The 16,916-nt window shown below is 42.8% G+C and overlaps 1 protein-coding gene across 1 annotated transcript in view; it reads left to right on the top strand.

Annotated features, from left to right (window-relative positions):
• The window catches only part of RNF150 (ring finger protein 150), a 51,260-nt gene that overhangs the window by 13,677 nt on the left and 20,667 nt on the right, over positions 1 to 16,916 (top strand). Inside the window, exons 5-6 of the mRNA XM_010008994.1 lie at positions 3,190 to 3,286; positions 11,098 to 11,308. Of these exons, the coding sequence (XP_010007296.1) occupies positions 3,190 to 3,286; positions 11,098 to 11,308 (308 nt within the window). The remainder of the gene's footprint in view (positions 1 to 3,189; positions 3,287 to 11,097; positions 11,309 to 16,916) is intronic.

The raw sequence follows: 16,916 nt of genomic DNA, 5'->3' as shown, positions 1-16,916 counted from the left end.
TGTTTATGAATTTGAGTATATAATTAAGCTAATCACTATCAAAAATTTCAGTTACCTCAAATAGATGAAAAGCAAGACATTGAATTTCAGTACCCTCTGTGAATTGACACACCCAAAGAATGCTGGTTAGACTTCTAAATGTAAAATTACAAAGGCTTGAGAACTGTATCTTTCTGCTTTCACCTATTCAGAATACTTGCCTGTTGATGAGCTGAATATGTCCCACATAGATAAAAGGAAGGAAGAGCTGTGCAGAACAGAGACCAAAATTTGATGTATTGTGTTTTTATCCAGTAAGGCAAGTCTTGTTTAAAAGGAGTGTTGTGAGCTTTAGTAGCCTTAATAAAGTAGTGCTTTAAACTTCAAGTATCACGATACTTCATTTATATTAATCATGTTGACATACAGGATCAGATGAGGTATGACAAAGTTTGGTGTTGCAGCCAACTGATATAATTAGACTAGGCTGAACCTCCAAGGACAGATTTGCCCTTTCCCATAGCTGTGTGAAGTCGGACCAAGTACAGGAACGTGGTAATTTGCCATACGGTTTTGTTTTCACAAAGGACCCATTTCTTTTAGAATTAGTGAGAAAAAACATAGCAGTGAAGAGAAGATTCTGAGATTTCACAGGTGGTTTTTTGAGACTGTAGTGGTATTTGGGACTGAAGCCAGATAGTAAGATAGCCCGCTAGTATGTGGTCCAATATCGTGTTAGTAAGAGCTGAGGTTGCAAATCAATATTGATGAAAGTGCACCTCAATACTTTCCATCAAGTTGAAAGTCTATGTGTATCTTTTTGTGTTAGAGAGACCATGACACTGGACAGCAGCCAACCCATTCAGCTGAATGTGTACTACGTAAATATTTAAAATGAGTTTGCTGCATTGAACAAGTCTGGCTTTCTCAGAGATTGCATTTCCTCATGGAGACTGCTAAAGGTTATCTGCTCCAGGTAGAGCCATAGAATCATAGAATCATTTTAGTTGCAAAAGACCTCTAAGATCATCAGGTCCAACCATTAACCCAGCACTGCCAAGTCCACCACTAAACCATGTTCCCAAGCACCACATCTACATGTCTTTTAAATACCTCCAGGGCTGGTGAGTCACCCACCTCCCTGGGTAGCCTCTTCCCATGCCTGAGAATCCTTTCAGTGAAGAAATTTTTCCTAACATCCAATCTAAACCTTGCCAAGCACAACTTGAGACCATTTCATCTCATCCTATCACTTGTTACTTGCGAGAAGAGACCAAGCCCCACCTGGCTACACCCTCCTTTCAGATAGTTGTAGAGAGTGATAAGGTCACCCCTCCTTTTCTCCAGGCTAAACAACCAGTTCCCTCATCTGCTTTTCATAAGACTTGTGCTTTGTTGCCCTTTTTTAGACACTTCAGCACCTTAATGTCCTTCTTGTAATGGAGGAGCCCAAAACTGAGCCCAAGATTTGAAGTTCAGCCTCAACAGTGCTGAGTACAGAGGGACAATCACTTTCTGAGTCCTGCTGGCCACACTGTTCCTCATACAGGCCAGGATGCTGTTGGCCTTCTTGCCCACCTGGGCACTGCTGGCTCATGTTCAACTGCTGTCGACCAACACCCCCAGGTCCTTTTCCTCTGGGCAGCTTTCCAGCCACTCTGCCCCAAGCCTGTAGCATTGTCTGGGGTTGTTGTGACCCACATGCAGGACCTGGCATTTGGCCTTGTTGAACTTCATACAGTTGAGCTTGGGCAGCTGTGAGCTGTGTTCACCTGTGGTTACCTGGTGGGTTTGGGTGGCTATGCTGCACCAGCAAAGCAAGTTGGGCAATGGCAGCCCAGGGAACACAGGCCAGCCACTGCTCACCCGTAGAAAGAAGTTCAAGCAGACTGAAACGTGATTTTCAGGCTCTGCCAAGTAAAATGTGGGACACCTGTTGCAAGTCTGAGAAAAGAAATGCAGAGCTGATCTATATGGTGTTTCAGCACAAGCCCTTTAGTTTTAGCTTGCACCTTTTAGAGGAAGAATGTGTATACTGAGCCTCATATTTCTTAATTAAATACCCTCTTTCAATTTCACTGGAGTTAGTATTATTATTTAGTTATATTAGGCAGTTGGACTAAGTTCCCTTCCAACTGAACTACTCAATTCAATTAATTGATTAAAAATACTTATAGGAAGGCAAGACAATTTTCTGTTTCCTTTATGCTGGTGTAATTTCTGAGGCTACATGCATGGCAGGAAAATTTCCTCCTTTTCTTCAGAAGGGGTGGGGCTTAACAAACTTAACTGTCTTGAGCTGAGTCCTGATTTCTCTACTTGGCCTACTCAACAGTGTCTCTTCAATCTCAAGCCCCGTATTCCTGTGTTTTATAACATTTGTCCTTTATAACCACAGGGCAAGAGAATAGGCTCACAGGAGAAAATGCAATCTGTTAGTCGGGTACATGCACAAAATACCTCTGTATTCTATCTCAGTTGGTATCAGGTGAAGCTAGATGAGAAGCTTTCGGTTCCTCTGCCTCTAGAATGTCTAAGAAAAGCAGTCCACAGAAGCCACAGGGCTCAGGTAGTTACTTAGCGGCCACTTCAGACCAAGCATGGGAGTAACAAGGACCCTTTCAGGGCTGGAGTTGGTTTAGGAGCTCACTTTCATGGGCACCTTCTAAAGAGCAGGGAAGTCAGGGAGAATATTTTAAAAAGCATCATCCTATTTTTTCCACTTAAATGAGAAGTTGTTGGGTTTTTTAATTGTCTTTATTTCCTTATGCCTGCATTCTAAAAAAAACCAGAGCCCCAATGGCTTCATGTTTAAATGATGTGTAATCAGGTTTGTCTGTAGAACCCTCAAGAAACAGTAATGTGATTTTTACCTTTACCAGAAAGTAGGTTTTGTTTACTGACAGCCTTCAACATTTAAAGAATATGGGTTTTGCTGATGTGTTTTGTGTATTTTTCCTAATGCTCTATTTATGTACATGTCCTCTTTTCCAAACTCAGTTGAGCAACACTGTTCACATACATTTGAGATGCTGCAGAAGCATTTGTATTCTTGTGCGTATAGGATGTAGTTTTGCAGTCCTTGCAGAGGTCACAAACCACACCATTTGAAATACTCTCACTTTACTGAGTTTAGCAGAAGCCCGTGGTACTAAGTGGTAAATTGTACTGTGGTGGATTTGAATTAAAATATCCTGGTTTTCATTGCAGGCATCTGTTCCACAAGTCGTGTGTAGACCCCTGGCTGCTAGACCATCGTACCTGCCCAATGTGTAAAATGAATATTCTAAAAGCTCTAGGGATCCCGGTAAGCATGTCACAGAGCAGCTGGTCAGGGCAGAAGGGACATGCCAGCTACTTGGGTATATCCCTAGCCCTTTGCCTGTCTGTTCCCCTCTTACTCTTCGTACCATGTTATCGATTTATTAATTGATTTTTTGAAGGGAAGTTCAAGCTGAAATGTCTGACTCCACCTCTCTCCTGCACCCCACTTGTATTAGCAAGGAAAAGAGAGTGTGTGTGGGGATTGGTTGGGTGTTGGGATTTGTGTGTCTGCGATTGCCTGCTTTGTGGAGCAGCAGATTGTTTACGGCTGTTTTGGTGGATTTATAGATTCTTTCACTTAGCTTTTGTTTGTTTTTAAATCAGGACTGGATTTATTTTTTTAATCATGCTCTCAGTTCAAATCTCAAAGCAGAAGGTCTGCAGATAAAATTTTCCCTGCTATACTACTCAAGGACAACTAATTGCTCATCCTGGGAAGCCAAATCTTTTTTCTGTCAGATTTCTCTCACAGTCTATCTGTAGCAAGCCCTGTACTCCTTATTCCAGTTAGGGAGCACTTCTCCCAGTAGCTAAGCATGTGGCAGACCACAAGATATAAAAGAAATTACTAAGCTCTTTGTTATTTGAAACATTCAAGAATAGAATGATAGAATGGGTTGGGTTGGAAGGGACCTAAAAAATCATCTAGCTCCAACCCCCCTGCCATGGGCAGAGACAAGTAACCCTAGACCAGGATGCTCCAAGCCCCATCTGGCCTGGCCTTGAACACTTCCAGGGAGGGGGCAGCCACAGCTTCTCAGGGCAACTGGTGCCAGTGTCTCACCACCCGCATAGGGAATATTTTTTTCCTAATGTCTAATCTAAATCTACTCTCTTCCAGTTTGAAGCCATTACCCTTTGTCCTCTGTGGTTTGATGTGGTTAGAAGCTGCCAAAGCCATTGATCTTTTTAGGTTGCACGTTTGCATTCAGATAGTGCAAGTCTTGTCTGCCATACAGTTTTCTAACCGAAGTTTAGCCCTTTGCCTGTCTGTTCCCCTCTTACTCTTCGTACCATGTTATCGATTTATTAATTGATTTTTTGAAGGGAAGTTCAAGCTGAAATGTCTGACTCCACCTCTCTCCTGCACCCCACTTGTATTAGCAAGGAAAAGAGAGTGTGTGTGGGGATTGGTTGGGTGTTGGGATTTGTGTGTCTGCGATTGCCTGCTTTGTGGAGCAGCAGATTGTTTACGGCTGTTTTGGTGGATTTATAGATTCTTTCACTTAGCTTTTGTTTGTTTTTAAATCAGGACTGGATTTATTTTTTTAATCATGCTCTCAGTTCAAATCTCAAAGCAGAAGGTCTGCAGATAAAATTTTCCCTGCTATACTACTCAAGGACAACTAATTGCTCATCCTGGGAAGCCAAATCTTTTTTCTGTCAGATTTCTCTCACAGTCTATCTGTAGCAAGCCCTGTACTCCTTATTCCAGTTAGGGAGCACTTCTCCCAGTAGCTAAGCATGTGGCAGACCACAAGATATAAAAGAAATTACTAAGCTCTTTGTTATTTGAAACATTCAAGAATAGAATGATAGAATGGGTTGGGTTGGAAGGGACCTAAAAAATCATCTAGCTCCAACCCCCCTGCCATGGGCAGAGACAAGTAACCCTAGACCAGGATGCTCCAAGCCCCATCTGGCCTGGCCTTGAACACTTCCAGGGAGGGGGCAGCCACAGCTTCTCAGGGCAACTGGTGCCAGTGTCTCACCACCCGCATAGGGAATATTTTTTTCCTAATGTCTAATCTAAATCTACTCTCTTCCAGTTTGAAGCCATTACCCTTTGTCCTCTGTGGTTTGATGTGGTTAGAAGCTGCCAAAGCCATTGATCTTTTTAGGTTGCACGTTTGCATTCAGATAGTGCAAGTCTTGTCTGCCATACAGTTTTCTAACCGAAGTTCTCACAGAGATCAGAGGCTTCTCCAGGAAGGATTGAGTCACTTTCTCACACTGTGTGAGGCTTGCCACGTGATGGTGAAGTTCAGTACTGAAACACCACTGGTTGGTGCATTAACAGGTGCTGTAAATACCCTCCCCATTTACAGCTGGTGATATGCCAACTCACATATGAAAGAGCTATATAAAGTAAAATAGCTCATGGGAACACATTAAGGATGTGTTCTGATGCAGCTATTCCCCATGAGTTCATTTTCATGGAGACTAGGAAGCCAAGCAGGTTGCTGCAGATGAGGTTCCACAGCAAGTGATCAAGTAATTTTTTTCTGAAGTAGGCAGGTATGTTAATCAAGCTAATATAATTCAAGCTAAGAAGTAGAGCATTGTAGTTAGGGTAACATGATTAGAGTTGGGCTACTTTTTCTACTAAATGTATATATTATCTTTAGAATACCAAAACATCATACAGCTTTTTAATCAGTATTTGAGATGTCAGGCAAGGCCAGAATGAAGGCTGGCTCTGCCATTCAGCATCTCTGCACCTAGGCAGAAATACAGAAGTTTTACCCAGGTTGCATGTCTCAGTTCACAGGCCTACCAGTGAGCACACACCCAGGATTTTGACACCTCCTCTCCATACCCAGTGTATTTTCCATGGCTTGCTACTGCATTATGCAGGACCACATGATTTCTGCTCTCACACTGGTCCATTAATATTTTTGCACAAGCATTTTACTATCACGCTTTTCACCCACCTTCATAATCAGGGGATATAGACAAATCATACGTTCACTTTTTGAAGGCCTGCAGTGAGATATTGCATTTTTTCCAGGAAGTTTAGTACCATTAGTTTTTACATCCAGATTACAGCTGTCACTGACTTCACTGACAGCTGCTGAAGGCAAAGCATGTCTGCCGGCTGTCTGAGGCTGGGTGCATTGAGGGGAAGTGAAACCATGCCCAGAGGCCATGTGTAAATGTTTTGGTTTACATGACTGGCTTTACTATGTATGAACAGCTCTGTAGTGGCAGGTATAGAACCTAATTGCCAGGAATAATTAAAGTGCCATTTAGTTTCCTCAGCCATCGTTTCTCTTCTCACAACTCCCTATCTTGTTCTCTCTGTAGCATGCAGAAGGAGGAGGATCCATCCTGCTCCCCTTGCGTAGACCTTCCCAACTGGAGTTTCTGTAGAAATAGCACAGGGCATGTAATTAAAGATACTTCTGTAACCAACATAAACAACTGAGTCAAATTAAGATTTCAGAATCAGCCTTAGTACTGGTCTGTCTTAACACTAAAAATCAAGTGCTTGAATATTAAACTTCCAATAGTAAAGTTTGTTTAGAGGATTTTATTGTATGAATTTCTGTTAAAATTTCACCCAGTTGTTCCAAGACAGCAAACTAGTAACAGCCCAATCCATTACTCAGAGGAAGCATACTGGCTCCCACCCACATGGATCATCTTAGAGTCATAGAATGGTTTGGGTTGGAAGGGCCCTTAAAGATCATCTACACCCAGCCCCCTGCCACGGGCAGGGACACCTCCCACTAGACCAGGTTGCTCCAAGGCCCATCCAACCTGGCCTTGAACACTTCCAGGGATGAAGCATCCACAGCTCCCCTGGGCAACCTGTGCCACTGTCTCATCACCCTCACACTAAAGAATTTGTTCCTAATGTCTAGCCTAAATGTCCCCTGGTCCAGTTTAAAACCGTTCCCCCATCCTATCCTTACATGCCCTTGTAAAAAGTCCCTCCCCAGCGTTCCTGTAGCCCCTTCATGTACTGGAGGGAGAGCTGCATGCTAGAGCCTTACCCCTTCAGGTGGCTTACAGTAGCAGCTGTTTTCCATTGGAGCTGGAAGCACATGGTAGCCTTCATATCAGGGGGTTGCTGTAGCTATCAGCAGAGGAAGCAGGAATCTAAGAGCATCTGTAGCTTGGGAGTTAAATATTCCTATACTGCTATCAGTTGGTCCTCTTCCTCTGTTTTATCTGTCTTCTCTTTCTGAAGTATGCCTCAGCTCTTGCTTCTCCCTCTCCTACTTTGTACCCTTTCCTGCTTCTCCTCTGCATAACCCCTCCTGACCGACCTTTATCCTGTTGAGCTCCTGCCCTGATGTTGCCGCTTATGCTGTCTGCTCAGCTCACAGGACCTGTTCTCCACTCACACAGAAATTGTGTGTCCTCACCCTTCTCACTGCTCAGCACCAACTGTGGGCAGCCTGGGGTGGGTCTTGCTTTCTGGTGCCACCATGAGCGTGCAGGCACCATGCAAAGCCCTCTTCTCTTTGGGGAGTGTGATTGTTTGTCTCAAATAAGCCACCAGTCTCTATCAGCACACATGAACTGGTATTTCCAGAGGCTCATAACTTAGCCAGATGTCAGTATGCTGTTCTGGGAAAAGACCTTTTCCCTGGAAGAAGCTGCAAAGCTCTAGGGCTCCTCAGTGAGAGGTGGCAAATATTTCTGTACAGTAGACAAAGCAGAATGCCATTCCCTAACCACATTCTTGAGTCTTGCTGAGCCATATTAACTGAAATTTCCACACACAAGAAAGCAGCCTTTGGCAGGCAGCAGTCTCTGATGGGACACTTGAAGGCAAATTTGCCAAAGTCCTTTTGCAGGCTTTTACAACGGGACAAATGAGGAAATCTTGCCATAGGCAGGACTACTATGGTTTTTTTCTTGCCAGCTGCTCGTTTGTCCTATGGTTATTATTAAAGAGCTGGCTTGTGTGACTGTGCCTGTATTGTGCTTCATTTAGCAAAAAGACTCCAGATTTTCCAGGAAAAGATTGGTTAAAACTCAAATAACTGTTTTAATTCAATTCCCATCTAAACTCTCTGCTCACTTTGCAACAGAGACTTTGAATATTTTCTGCCCTGTAACCAGGTTCTCCAGGCTGCCATGAGGCACCAAAATGACTGCACTCATTTCACAGTAGCAAATCATCCTCACATCTCTGCTTTTGATGATAGCACTCTGCAGCTCCAAAGAATTATTAACTAACTACCTGTCAGCAAATGGTTGGCATAACCTTTTCCACTGTCTCTTTGCTGGTGAATCCAGCTCAGACTATACCTCTTTTGGCTGTAGTATTTGAAGTGAATTATCAGAAAAAAATGTCTTTCACTTTCAAAGAGCTACATTGCTATTGTGATGGTTGTATCACATAAAATAGTTTCTCTCAGCTTCTCCCTCTTTTCTGCAAGTATCTGCTGGATATGCAGTCAGCTGCATTTTTGGCAGCAGATTGCATGACTTGAAGCTATTCACTAAGAACCTTAGCCAAGCCCTCAGAAGTCTATACAAAGCCTTCCCTTGACTTCAGTGGAATTGTGCCCTCAAAGCACTTACAGGGAATGACTGAAACAAATATAATTAAACTTAGAAAATGTATCTGGGTCACTCTGACAGCAAAAGCCATACTGTAGTTTTTTCGATCAGTATTTCATATCGTTAGTTTTATAGTATGTTGCTTAGTTTTCCAACTACATTTATTCAGGAGTAAAGGATTCATTGTATCTGGCAATGCTAGTTTTGCATCTTTTATATTTGGTTTTGCTTTCAATTATAATCCTCCATTTTTAAAGGTGTAAAGGTTAGTGATAAACCACATTCTAGGAATAATTAGAATCAGAGAAAAGGACAGAGAACTGATGTCCTGAAAAAAATCTAAAACAGTTTTTCCTAGAGCAGAAAAGAAAAACCAGACCTTTTTTTCTTTAAGATACACTGCCATCAAAGCCAAATTTAAGTAAAAAATTAAATGCTAAAACCATTTGTTATAAGAGCTACGGGTGAGGTAAAGAGATAGATCTAAGGAGTCATTTTGGATCCAAATCCTGCAGATAAATGTTTGGTATTTCACTTAGAAAAGTGCGAGTTTGGTGGATTTCATTAAAACTTGGTATAGTTGAATGTACCTTTATCCCAGTTCTGAGGAGCTCTCATTGTTTGTGGATTAAACTGGAGCCAGAAAATGACAGTTCTGATTTTTATCCCAAACTTTCATTTGTGGATACAAGTCACCTGAGGATTGTTTAAAATGCCTGCCTTTTTCGTTAAGAATATTTGTGAAAAAAAAATTTATGAGGTGGCAACAATCGGACAGGCAATGCATGGGAAAAGAGAAAGCATGCGAAGTCCCTGGTTTGCAAAAAATGTAAGCATATGGTAACCTTGTATGCGTGAGTTCAAAGGGATTACTCTTGTGCTTAAAGCTAAGCCTCTTTTTAAGTCTTTGCTGTATCATATTTTGCTTAGTTTCTGGGTGCCTGCTGTTGCAGACAGGCAAGTAGTGCGATTTTAAAAAATGCCTTAGCAAGTGAGACAACTAAGCATAGCAAAAATCAGATCCTCAGAGCAGAGTACATCCCCTCTTGCTCTAGCCATCCAGATGTTGGATTTCCAGTCTAGCAGCTTAAGCCCCATCTCTGCTTAGTGCTGAGCAGTGGTAAGGCAGAGGGTACAATTCATACCACTTACCTTAGGGTGGGATGAATCACACAGTGAAGTTGTCTCAAACTGTTCGAGGAAGGCTAAGTGACTGATCCAGATTAGCTGTCTGACTCATAGACAATAAAGATTAATGGGAATAATGTAACTTGACATTTCCTAACTTAAAAAGTTATCTATGTAGTTGCAGCTCAACCTTGCTGTGTCGTTTTGGAAGCTTTGCACCCTGACACACGACATCCTCATTTCTGAATTAGCCTTGGTTTTGTTACAAGGTGTTAAAACTTGAAACCCTTGTTGTTGAAATAGTTGAACAAACAATTTTTCTCCGTGCCTTAGGGAAAACTAGATCTGGTTCTATGGGCAAACTACACAAGAATCTGTTTCCTCTTAAAGGAAAAAGAGCTTTATTGCTCATATACTTGTCACCAGTGTTTATGGGGAGCTCTACGGAAATCATTGCTGTGTGAATGGGAGCATCAGGCTTATCACAAGCCCAGAGGAAGGAAGGGTAGAAACTAGTCTTGGACAAAGTGCCTCTGGACAAACAATCCTCTTTGCCACCCAGTGCCCACTTGAAGTCTCAGCGCTCTTTGTAGACAGGGGCTCAATGCTAAGGAGACTGTGCAAGAGGTGGCCACCACTACCCCATCTCGTTGCCTCCCTTGACTTGAAGAGCTTGGCTCATTCAGTAGATCTTGGTGCGTTCACGATGTAACTGCATGAGAGAAGTGTCTAAAATCCCCAGAATTGGCTTTCATCCTTGGTCTCTCTGAATCTCAAAGCAAGAAAGACTATGAATCTAATATTACTTTTCAAATTCCCATCATTGCTTGTTTATTTATTTTCCTGTAATTTTATTCTGTAGGAAATGTAGCATTAGTAAAGGAAAAGATCTTTTCATGTTTAAAAAGTTGTCTTATAAACAGCTTCAGCTTCTATTTTTGCACCCCACACATAGATGCGCCCACAGGCAGTTCCTTTGACTTCCTATTCCTGAAAGCTCTGATATCAGCTCTATAAAATGTCTATTTAGGGAAAAGTTAATCATTCCCCTTCAGCTACTGTCTCTATTTACATTTGTAATCTGACTCAGCAGTCTGCCTATGTCAAGCAGATCATATCAATAAGTGAGTTAGCTTTTCAATGTACGCTCTCTCAAAACCTCTAAAAAAGACAAATAAGAATATTTAGAGATTGCAGGGAACACAGTTTGGCATTGAATATTTGCAGTGCATACTTTGGGTCTCTCAACAAATTTTATTAAGAAGTTTTAAGTACCTGAAAACAAACAAATTGTACGTGTTTATTCATCATATGTTGCCATTTTCAGTACTGAAAGGAAATGAAAAATCCTAAAGTAGTGGGAGCGGGTAAACAAAATGTTCTTATCAGGTAGAAGTTCACATTTCTTCTTTTTCTTCCCATTAGCCAAACGCAGATTGCATGGATGATATACCTCCAGACTTGGAAGCATCCATAGGAGGACCACCAACCAATCAGATCACGGGAGCCAGCGATATAACAGTGAACGAGAGCTCTGTAGCCCTGGATGCCCCGGTGCGAACTGTGGGAGTTCTACAAGTCATCCAAGATATAGACTCCTTCCCCCAGGCCGGGGAGGGTAACTTCACAACAAGCAGTAAGTTCCTCTTTCTGGCAGAATTTGCACTGAAATAAGTGTTTAGAAAGCCGAATGAATCACAAACTGATATCTAATATGGGCAGAATGGCCTTTGAGGGCATTTTCACTGGAGCGATGGCCTTACTTTAAGCCTAGCAGAAATCTATATGGTAAGTACATTTAAATATTACCTTGTTCTGCAAACACTTCCAGCCTGTGTGCAAATCAGCATGTTGAATAACAAGCTCTAGTCAGAGTCCCCTGCGTGGTCAGAACAAGCTATTTCTGTCAACACAAAACAATAGAAACTTACAGTCATCTTCAGATATTGTTTATAGTGATGCCATTTATGACAATAACCCACCATGTATCACCTGGCTTCTTCACAAAGCAGATTGATGCATGTCCGTTTTGACCTGCCTTTCCTAACTGGGCTACATGTTACTTTGTGGAAGTTACTCTCACCTGTATATCATAAAATAAATAGTATACACAGCAATCACTGTCACTGTCAAGAAAAAAAGGATGTTGAAATCTGGTTTTGCCTTTCCTTTATCTTTCTACATCAACTGAAGCTCGTCTGGTTATTCATACTTGAACTTCTCATTTCAGTAGAATTGATGGACAGAGTGCTTGAAAAGCTGAGAGAAGTGAAATAACACTGCTAATTTGTACAAAAGAGGAAAATTTTTTTTCAATGTGTTTAGTTTTCACTTGTTTATGGGCACCATTGAACCAGTAACTCAATGTCTGCATGCCTCTCTGTTTCTAAAAATGTTCTTTTTTGAAAATCTACTTCCCACAGTTTAAAAATAATGTTGTCAGCTGTTTTGTGTGAGGATTGTACTACTCTAAAAATCTCATTTTTAGGTAAAATAGCATATCGGTAGAAAATATGTATCTGCTTTATTCCAGTTGGTATATTAGTATTGACAAGACTACTGAAGAAAATCATCAGATATATTTGAGGGGAGGTAGAAGACTGTGATAAAACACAGGTTTGTGTATAGAGCCAGCATAGCTTCTGGAAAAAATTAACTATTTCTAGATGCTGTTCTGGGCCAGGGCATGAAAAAGAAGGCAAGTAATCATAAGATGTGTGAAAGTTAGGAGACAGATGAGGGGACTAGGCGGAATTTTATTTTACATTAGTGGAGACACTTGGTAATCACATTTTCCGTCATATTGCAACCAGTGTCATGGCAGTGAAAAAGTTTCCAGAAACACTGGACTTGCAACCTTAGCCATGGGGGAACCAGCAGTGAGTTTTTAAGTTCTCCCTTTGTGTGTTAGGTACCAATTTCAGGTTTGGTGCCTACTGTGGTCTTAAGTCCTGGATCTAGCAAGAGGTGAGCAGGAAGGTTGTAGGCCCAAGTGTCATTCATGGCCATCCTGGCATATGACTTTCCCAAGCCTCTTTGAGTGATGGCAAGAACTGTTCAAAACAAGATGTTACATTTTTCCTTCCAGTAATTGCTTTTAAATGTATTTGAGACTGATTCAAACCATGAAGGAAAGATGTTACCTCATGACACTATAATGTAACTAAAGACTGGGCTAGTCGCTGGTCTCTACTGTGCCGTTTTCACACTCCTGAAGTGAGTAGCTCCTCTGGGAAATACTTGTCCTTGTCCTGGTGTTCTTTATAAGGACAACTATTAAAGTTGTGAAAGAGGGTCCTGGTGTGCCCATTACACCCACAGCTGCTTGGCACATGTTGAGAAGAACCAGCAGCCTGGTGCAAAGCCCAGCACCCAGGGTAGTCCATGCTTTTCATTCCAGTATTTTAGCACACCCAGAAGCAGTTCTTCTGGTTTGTCATCAGGGGTAACAATGGTGTGGAGGCAGCCAGGGAGCACAAGAGCTCAGTAACTCTCCAGGCACTCCCTTCCCCTCCAGTTTTGTTTCCAGAGTCTGCAGAAGGATCGGCAACAGTCCAAACATATTTGTTCTTCATTTTCTAAGTTGCCAGCCAAGTTACTGAGTGAAAACCTTGTTCTGAGAGGTACTGCAAAGATGCTTTGTTTTACCTTCACACCTTCCATTTTTCCCCTTACTTTCAATGACATTGGGCAATAGTCGCTAACACTGGGAAATCATAAGGGTTGCAAGCAGAGCCCACAGACAAGGAACTTGCACCAAGACCAGTGGTCTGTCCAGGCACATGGGTAATGATGATGGAGCTTCAGGAGATCTCCATCACCTGAAGAGGCTGCCTACATCATCTGGGGAAGGACTGTGAGAAGGGTTTTTCCCTAGTTATGTGAGAGAGAGAGAGGGAGAAGAAAGCAGGGAGGGGAGACTGGCAGATGATCTGAGCTTTGTGAAAGTTGTGAGCCTCACAGCATCACAGGAGTGGCCAGAGACCCTCTGCTAAAAACAAAACCAACAAAATAGTTGTTCTGTGAGGAAGGACAAATCCTGAGAAAAGCTCATAGGACCTTTGGAGCTTCAAGACCCCTGGTGTGTGCCTGACTGTGCTGTGCCTGTGTCACACACAGTCACTTAGGGAACTCTGGTTTAATGCTTAGTTAGCTATTGTCACTTACCTATCATTGATACGTAGACATGAATTTTCATCTGGATTTCTCATATCAAAGTGAAATACACTACTTGAATATTAGTCAGTGGTAGCTGTGCAAGTTTACATGCTGCCATCAGCACATCCAAAGTGATGCAATTTGAAGTAGTTCCCAGAAACAGGCACTTGGTCCCTTTTTGTGTTGGATGGCCGGGCCCAAAGAGTTGTGCTGAGTGGAGTTAAATCCAGTTGGTGGCCGGTCAGGAGTGGTGTTTCCCAGGGCTCAGTGCTGGGGCTGCTCCTGTTTAACATCTTCATTGATGATTTGGATGAGAGGATTGAGTGCACTCTCAGTAAGTTTGCAGATGACACTGAGCCGGGTGGGAGTGTTGATCTGCTCGAGGGTAGGGAGGCTCTTCAGAGGGATCTGGACAGTCTTGATTGATGGGCTGAGGTCAATTGTAGGAGTTTCAGTAAGGCCAAATGTTGGGTCCTGCACTTGGGCCACAACAACCCCCGGCAGCGCTGCAGGCTTGGGAAGGAGTGGCTGGAGAGCTGCCCAGCAGGGCCTAGCACCTGGGGGTGCTGACTGACAGCTGGCTGAACATGAGCCAGCAGTGTGCACAGGTAGCCAAGCAGCCCAACAGCATCCTGGCCTGCATCAGGAATAGTGTGACCAGCAGGACCAAGGAGGTGATCCTCCCTGTGCACTCACATGTGCACTCACAGCCCAGAAGCCCAGCCGCATCTTGAGCTGCATCAAAAGAAGTGTGGCCAGGAGGTCGAGGGAGGTGATCCTGCCCCTCTACTCTGCACTCATGAGAGCCCACCTGGAAGGCTGTGTCCAGCTCTGGAGCCCTCAACACGAGAACGACATTGAACTCTTGGAGCGAGTCCAGAGAAGGGCCATGAAGATGATCTGAAGAGGATCTATAGGAAAGCTGGGGAGGGATTTTATGCCGGGATGTGTAGCGACAGGACAAGGGGTAATGGTTTTAAACTGGAAGAGGGTAGATTTAGGTTAGTCATTAGGAAGAAATTCTTTACTGTTAGGGTGGGGAGGTACTGGAGCTGCCCAGGGAGGTGGTGGAGCCACCATCCCTGGAGGTATCCAAAAAACAGGTAGACGTGGTATTTGGTGTTGGACTTGATATTGAGGGTATTTTCCAACCTTGATCATTCTATGATTCTGTGATTCCAGGATCACTGTATAGTTGTGATATGAAACCAAAGGCTAACTAAATCAGAGGGCAACTGTAGGCTAAATAACTGGGCCACAGCTGTCATATAGATGGGGCTTCTTAGGCATTGTGCCTATTTATTGTGTCCAGGCACTGTATTTCTTGTTTGCAGAACGCTCACAGTTACACAACTGCAGAGCTTGCTGAGTGTGCCCTTTCTGTGAACTATCCTGCCTGGGAATGTGTAAGCAATGACGCTGATTGCTCCTTGGAATCTCTGCTGAAGCTGCTAGGTTCTGGCATCTCTAGCATTAGTGAGGGGAGCATACTCCAAGGCCGAGTCTGTGCTAGTAGTTTCTCTTCCTTTTGTTATTGAATCCGTTCAGACTGCCTTCAGTGCAGCCTTGACGTGGCACCCTGTAACCAGCACTATGAGTCCTTGCATCCCTGCTTTTCCTGGCAAAGTTCCACGGTCCAGGAGGTAAAGGACTTGCCACCTTCTTTCCACCCACTTCTGCAGTACCTTGTGCTTAATCGTTACTGCATCCTTTGTGTTTGTTGATTAATCATTCTGATATTGTTGTCTTGTGTTTGGTTTAATTTCCTTTTCTGTGTTTCCAGTGAGTGTTCAGAGCCAGAAGAGCTCCCACAGTGTGTCTGGAGGGAGGATATTTCCAAAGCACTGTTAACACTGGGTGAAATTCTGTTTCCATTGAAATCTGGTGGCAAAGCTCCCACCTACCTCAGTGGGACCAGATTTTCATTTCTGGAATTCAGCCAGTGCTTTTCTTCTTATTTGTGTGTGTGTGCTCAGCAGACATTTCCTCTTCTCTCCCTCCCTTTTTCTCCCCATGATCCTGAATAGATAATTTCTTCCAGGGGACCTTTGGCAATGTAGTGTATAACAAACATCTGGATGGGACTTCATTTGGGCGACCAGTCCCTAGGGCTCCTTGCTAAACCAAGCATCTCTGTGTAGTAGCACTGAGCACTTAAAAATGGATCAGTAGTTTCTCTCAGCTGGCTTCTTCCAAGATCCAAACCTTCATCAAGTCCCTTGGGTGTATCTACAGCCCAAAATCTGTTCAGTATTTAGTTTTAGTGACTGTTTGCTCTCTGTGGTGGGATTTTTTGCAAGATTCTGGAATACTGTCTTGTAATGGGATATTTCTGTAATCAGCTGTTGAAAATAGATGGATGGAAAAACTGAAAAACTAGAGCTGGAAAAGAAAGGGGGGAGGGGAAGGGTGAAAAAATTGTGTGAAATTCATAAGAGTTCATCTCAGCTAAATTTCCTGCTTTTCACCCTTACTTTTCAGCTCTCCAGAGGGTATGAAAGTAAAGAAACTAAGGATTTTTTCCACAGTAATGCATAATAACAATCTGTGTTGCCTAATTTTTAGTACTCAGTTATGCAAAATGGTGACATCTTTGGAAATTTCAGCACAGGTAGAATTTCCTGCTCTACAAATGATGTGAGTTGGAGCTGGACTTGGTTAAGATCTGAATTTGAAGAATCTCTGAACTGCACCAGCTTTGGAGGAGTGGAAGGTGGATTTGGGATCTGAGGAGGACATTGCAGTATTCTTTGGGTCAGGCTCAGTTGGGATTGAATGATATAGTTAAAAATGGTAGTTTGCTGAGAAAGCAGGATGTAGATACTTTAAAAGCTGTATTGTGACACTTGGAAAGAAACAAGTAGTTACCAGGTTTTTTTCTTTTTTTTGTAGCATCCGTGGTCATTCATCTCCCTTAACGCATTTGGTATTTTCTAGTTTCTCCAGTAGATAATGTGCATTGCCTGAGTCTTTGCTCTCTGTTGGTAAATACCTCTAGTTTTTCATTTTTTACAAGCTTTTATATTATCTTCAGTCGGGTATCTCATCACACTGCATAAAGCCTCAGAAATCCAACCAGCACTGTC

Source organism: Chaetura pelagica, unplaced genomic scaffold, assembly GCF_000747805.2.
Source record: "Chaetura pelagica isolate M959 unplaced genomic scaffold, ChaPel_1.0 scaffold221, whole genome shotgun sequence".
Taxonomy (NCBI): domain Eukaryota; kingdom Metazoa; phylum Chordata; class Aves; order Apodiformes; family Apodidae; genus Chaetura; species Chaetura pelagica.
The sequence above is the reverse complement of the archived record's forward strand: the minus strand, read 5'-3'. Positions and strand labels throughout refer to the sequence as shown.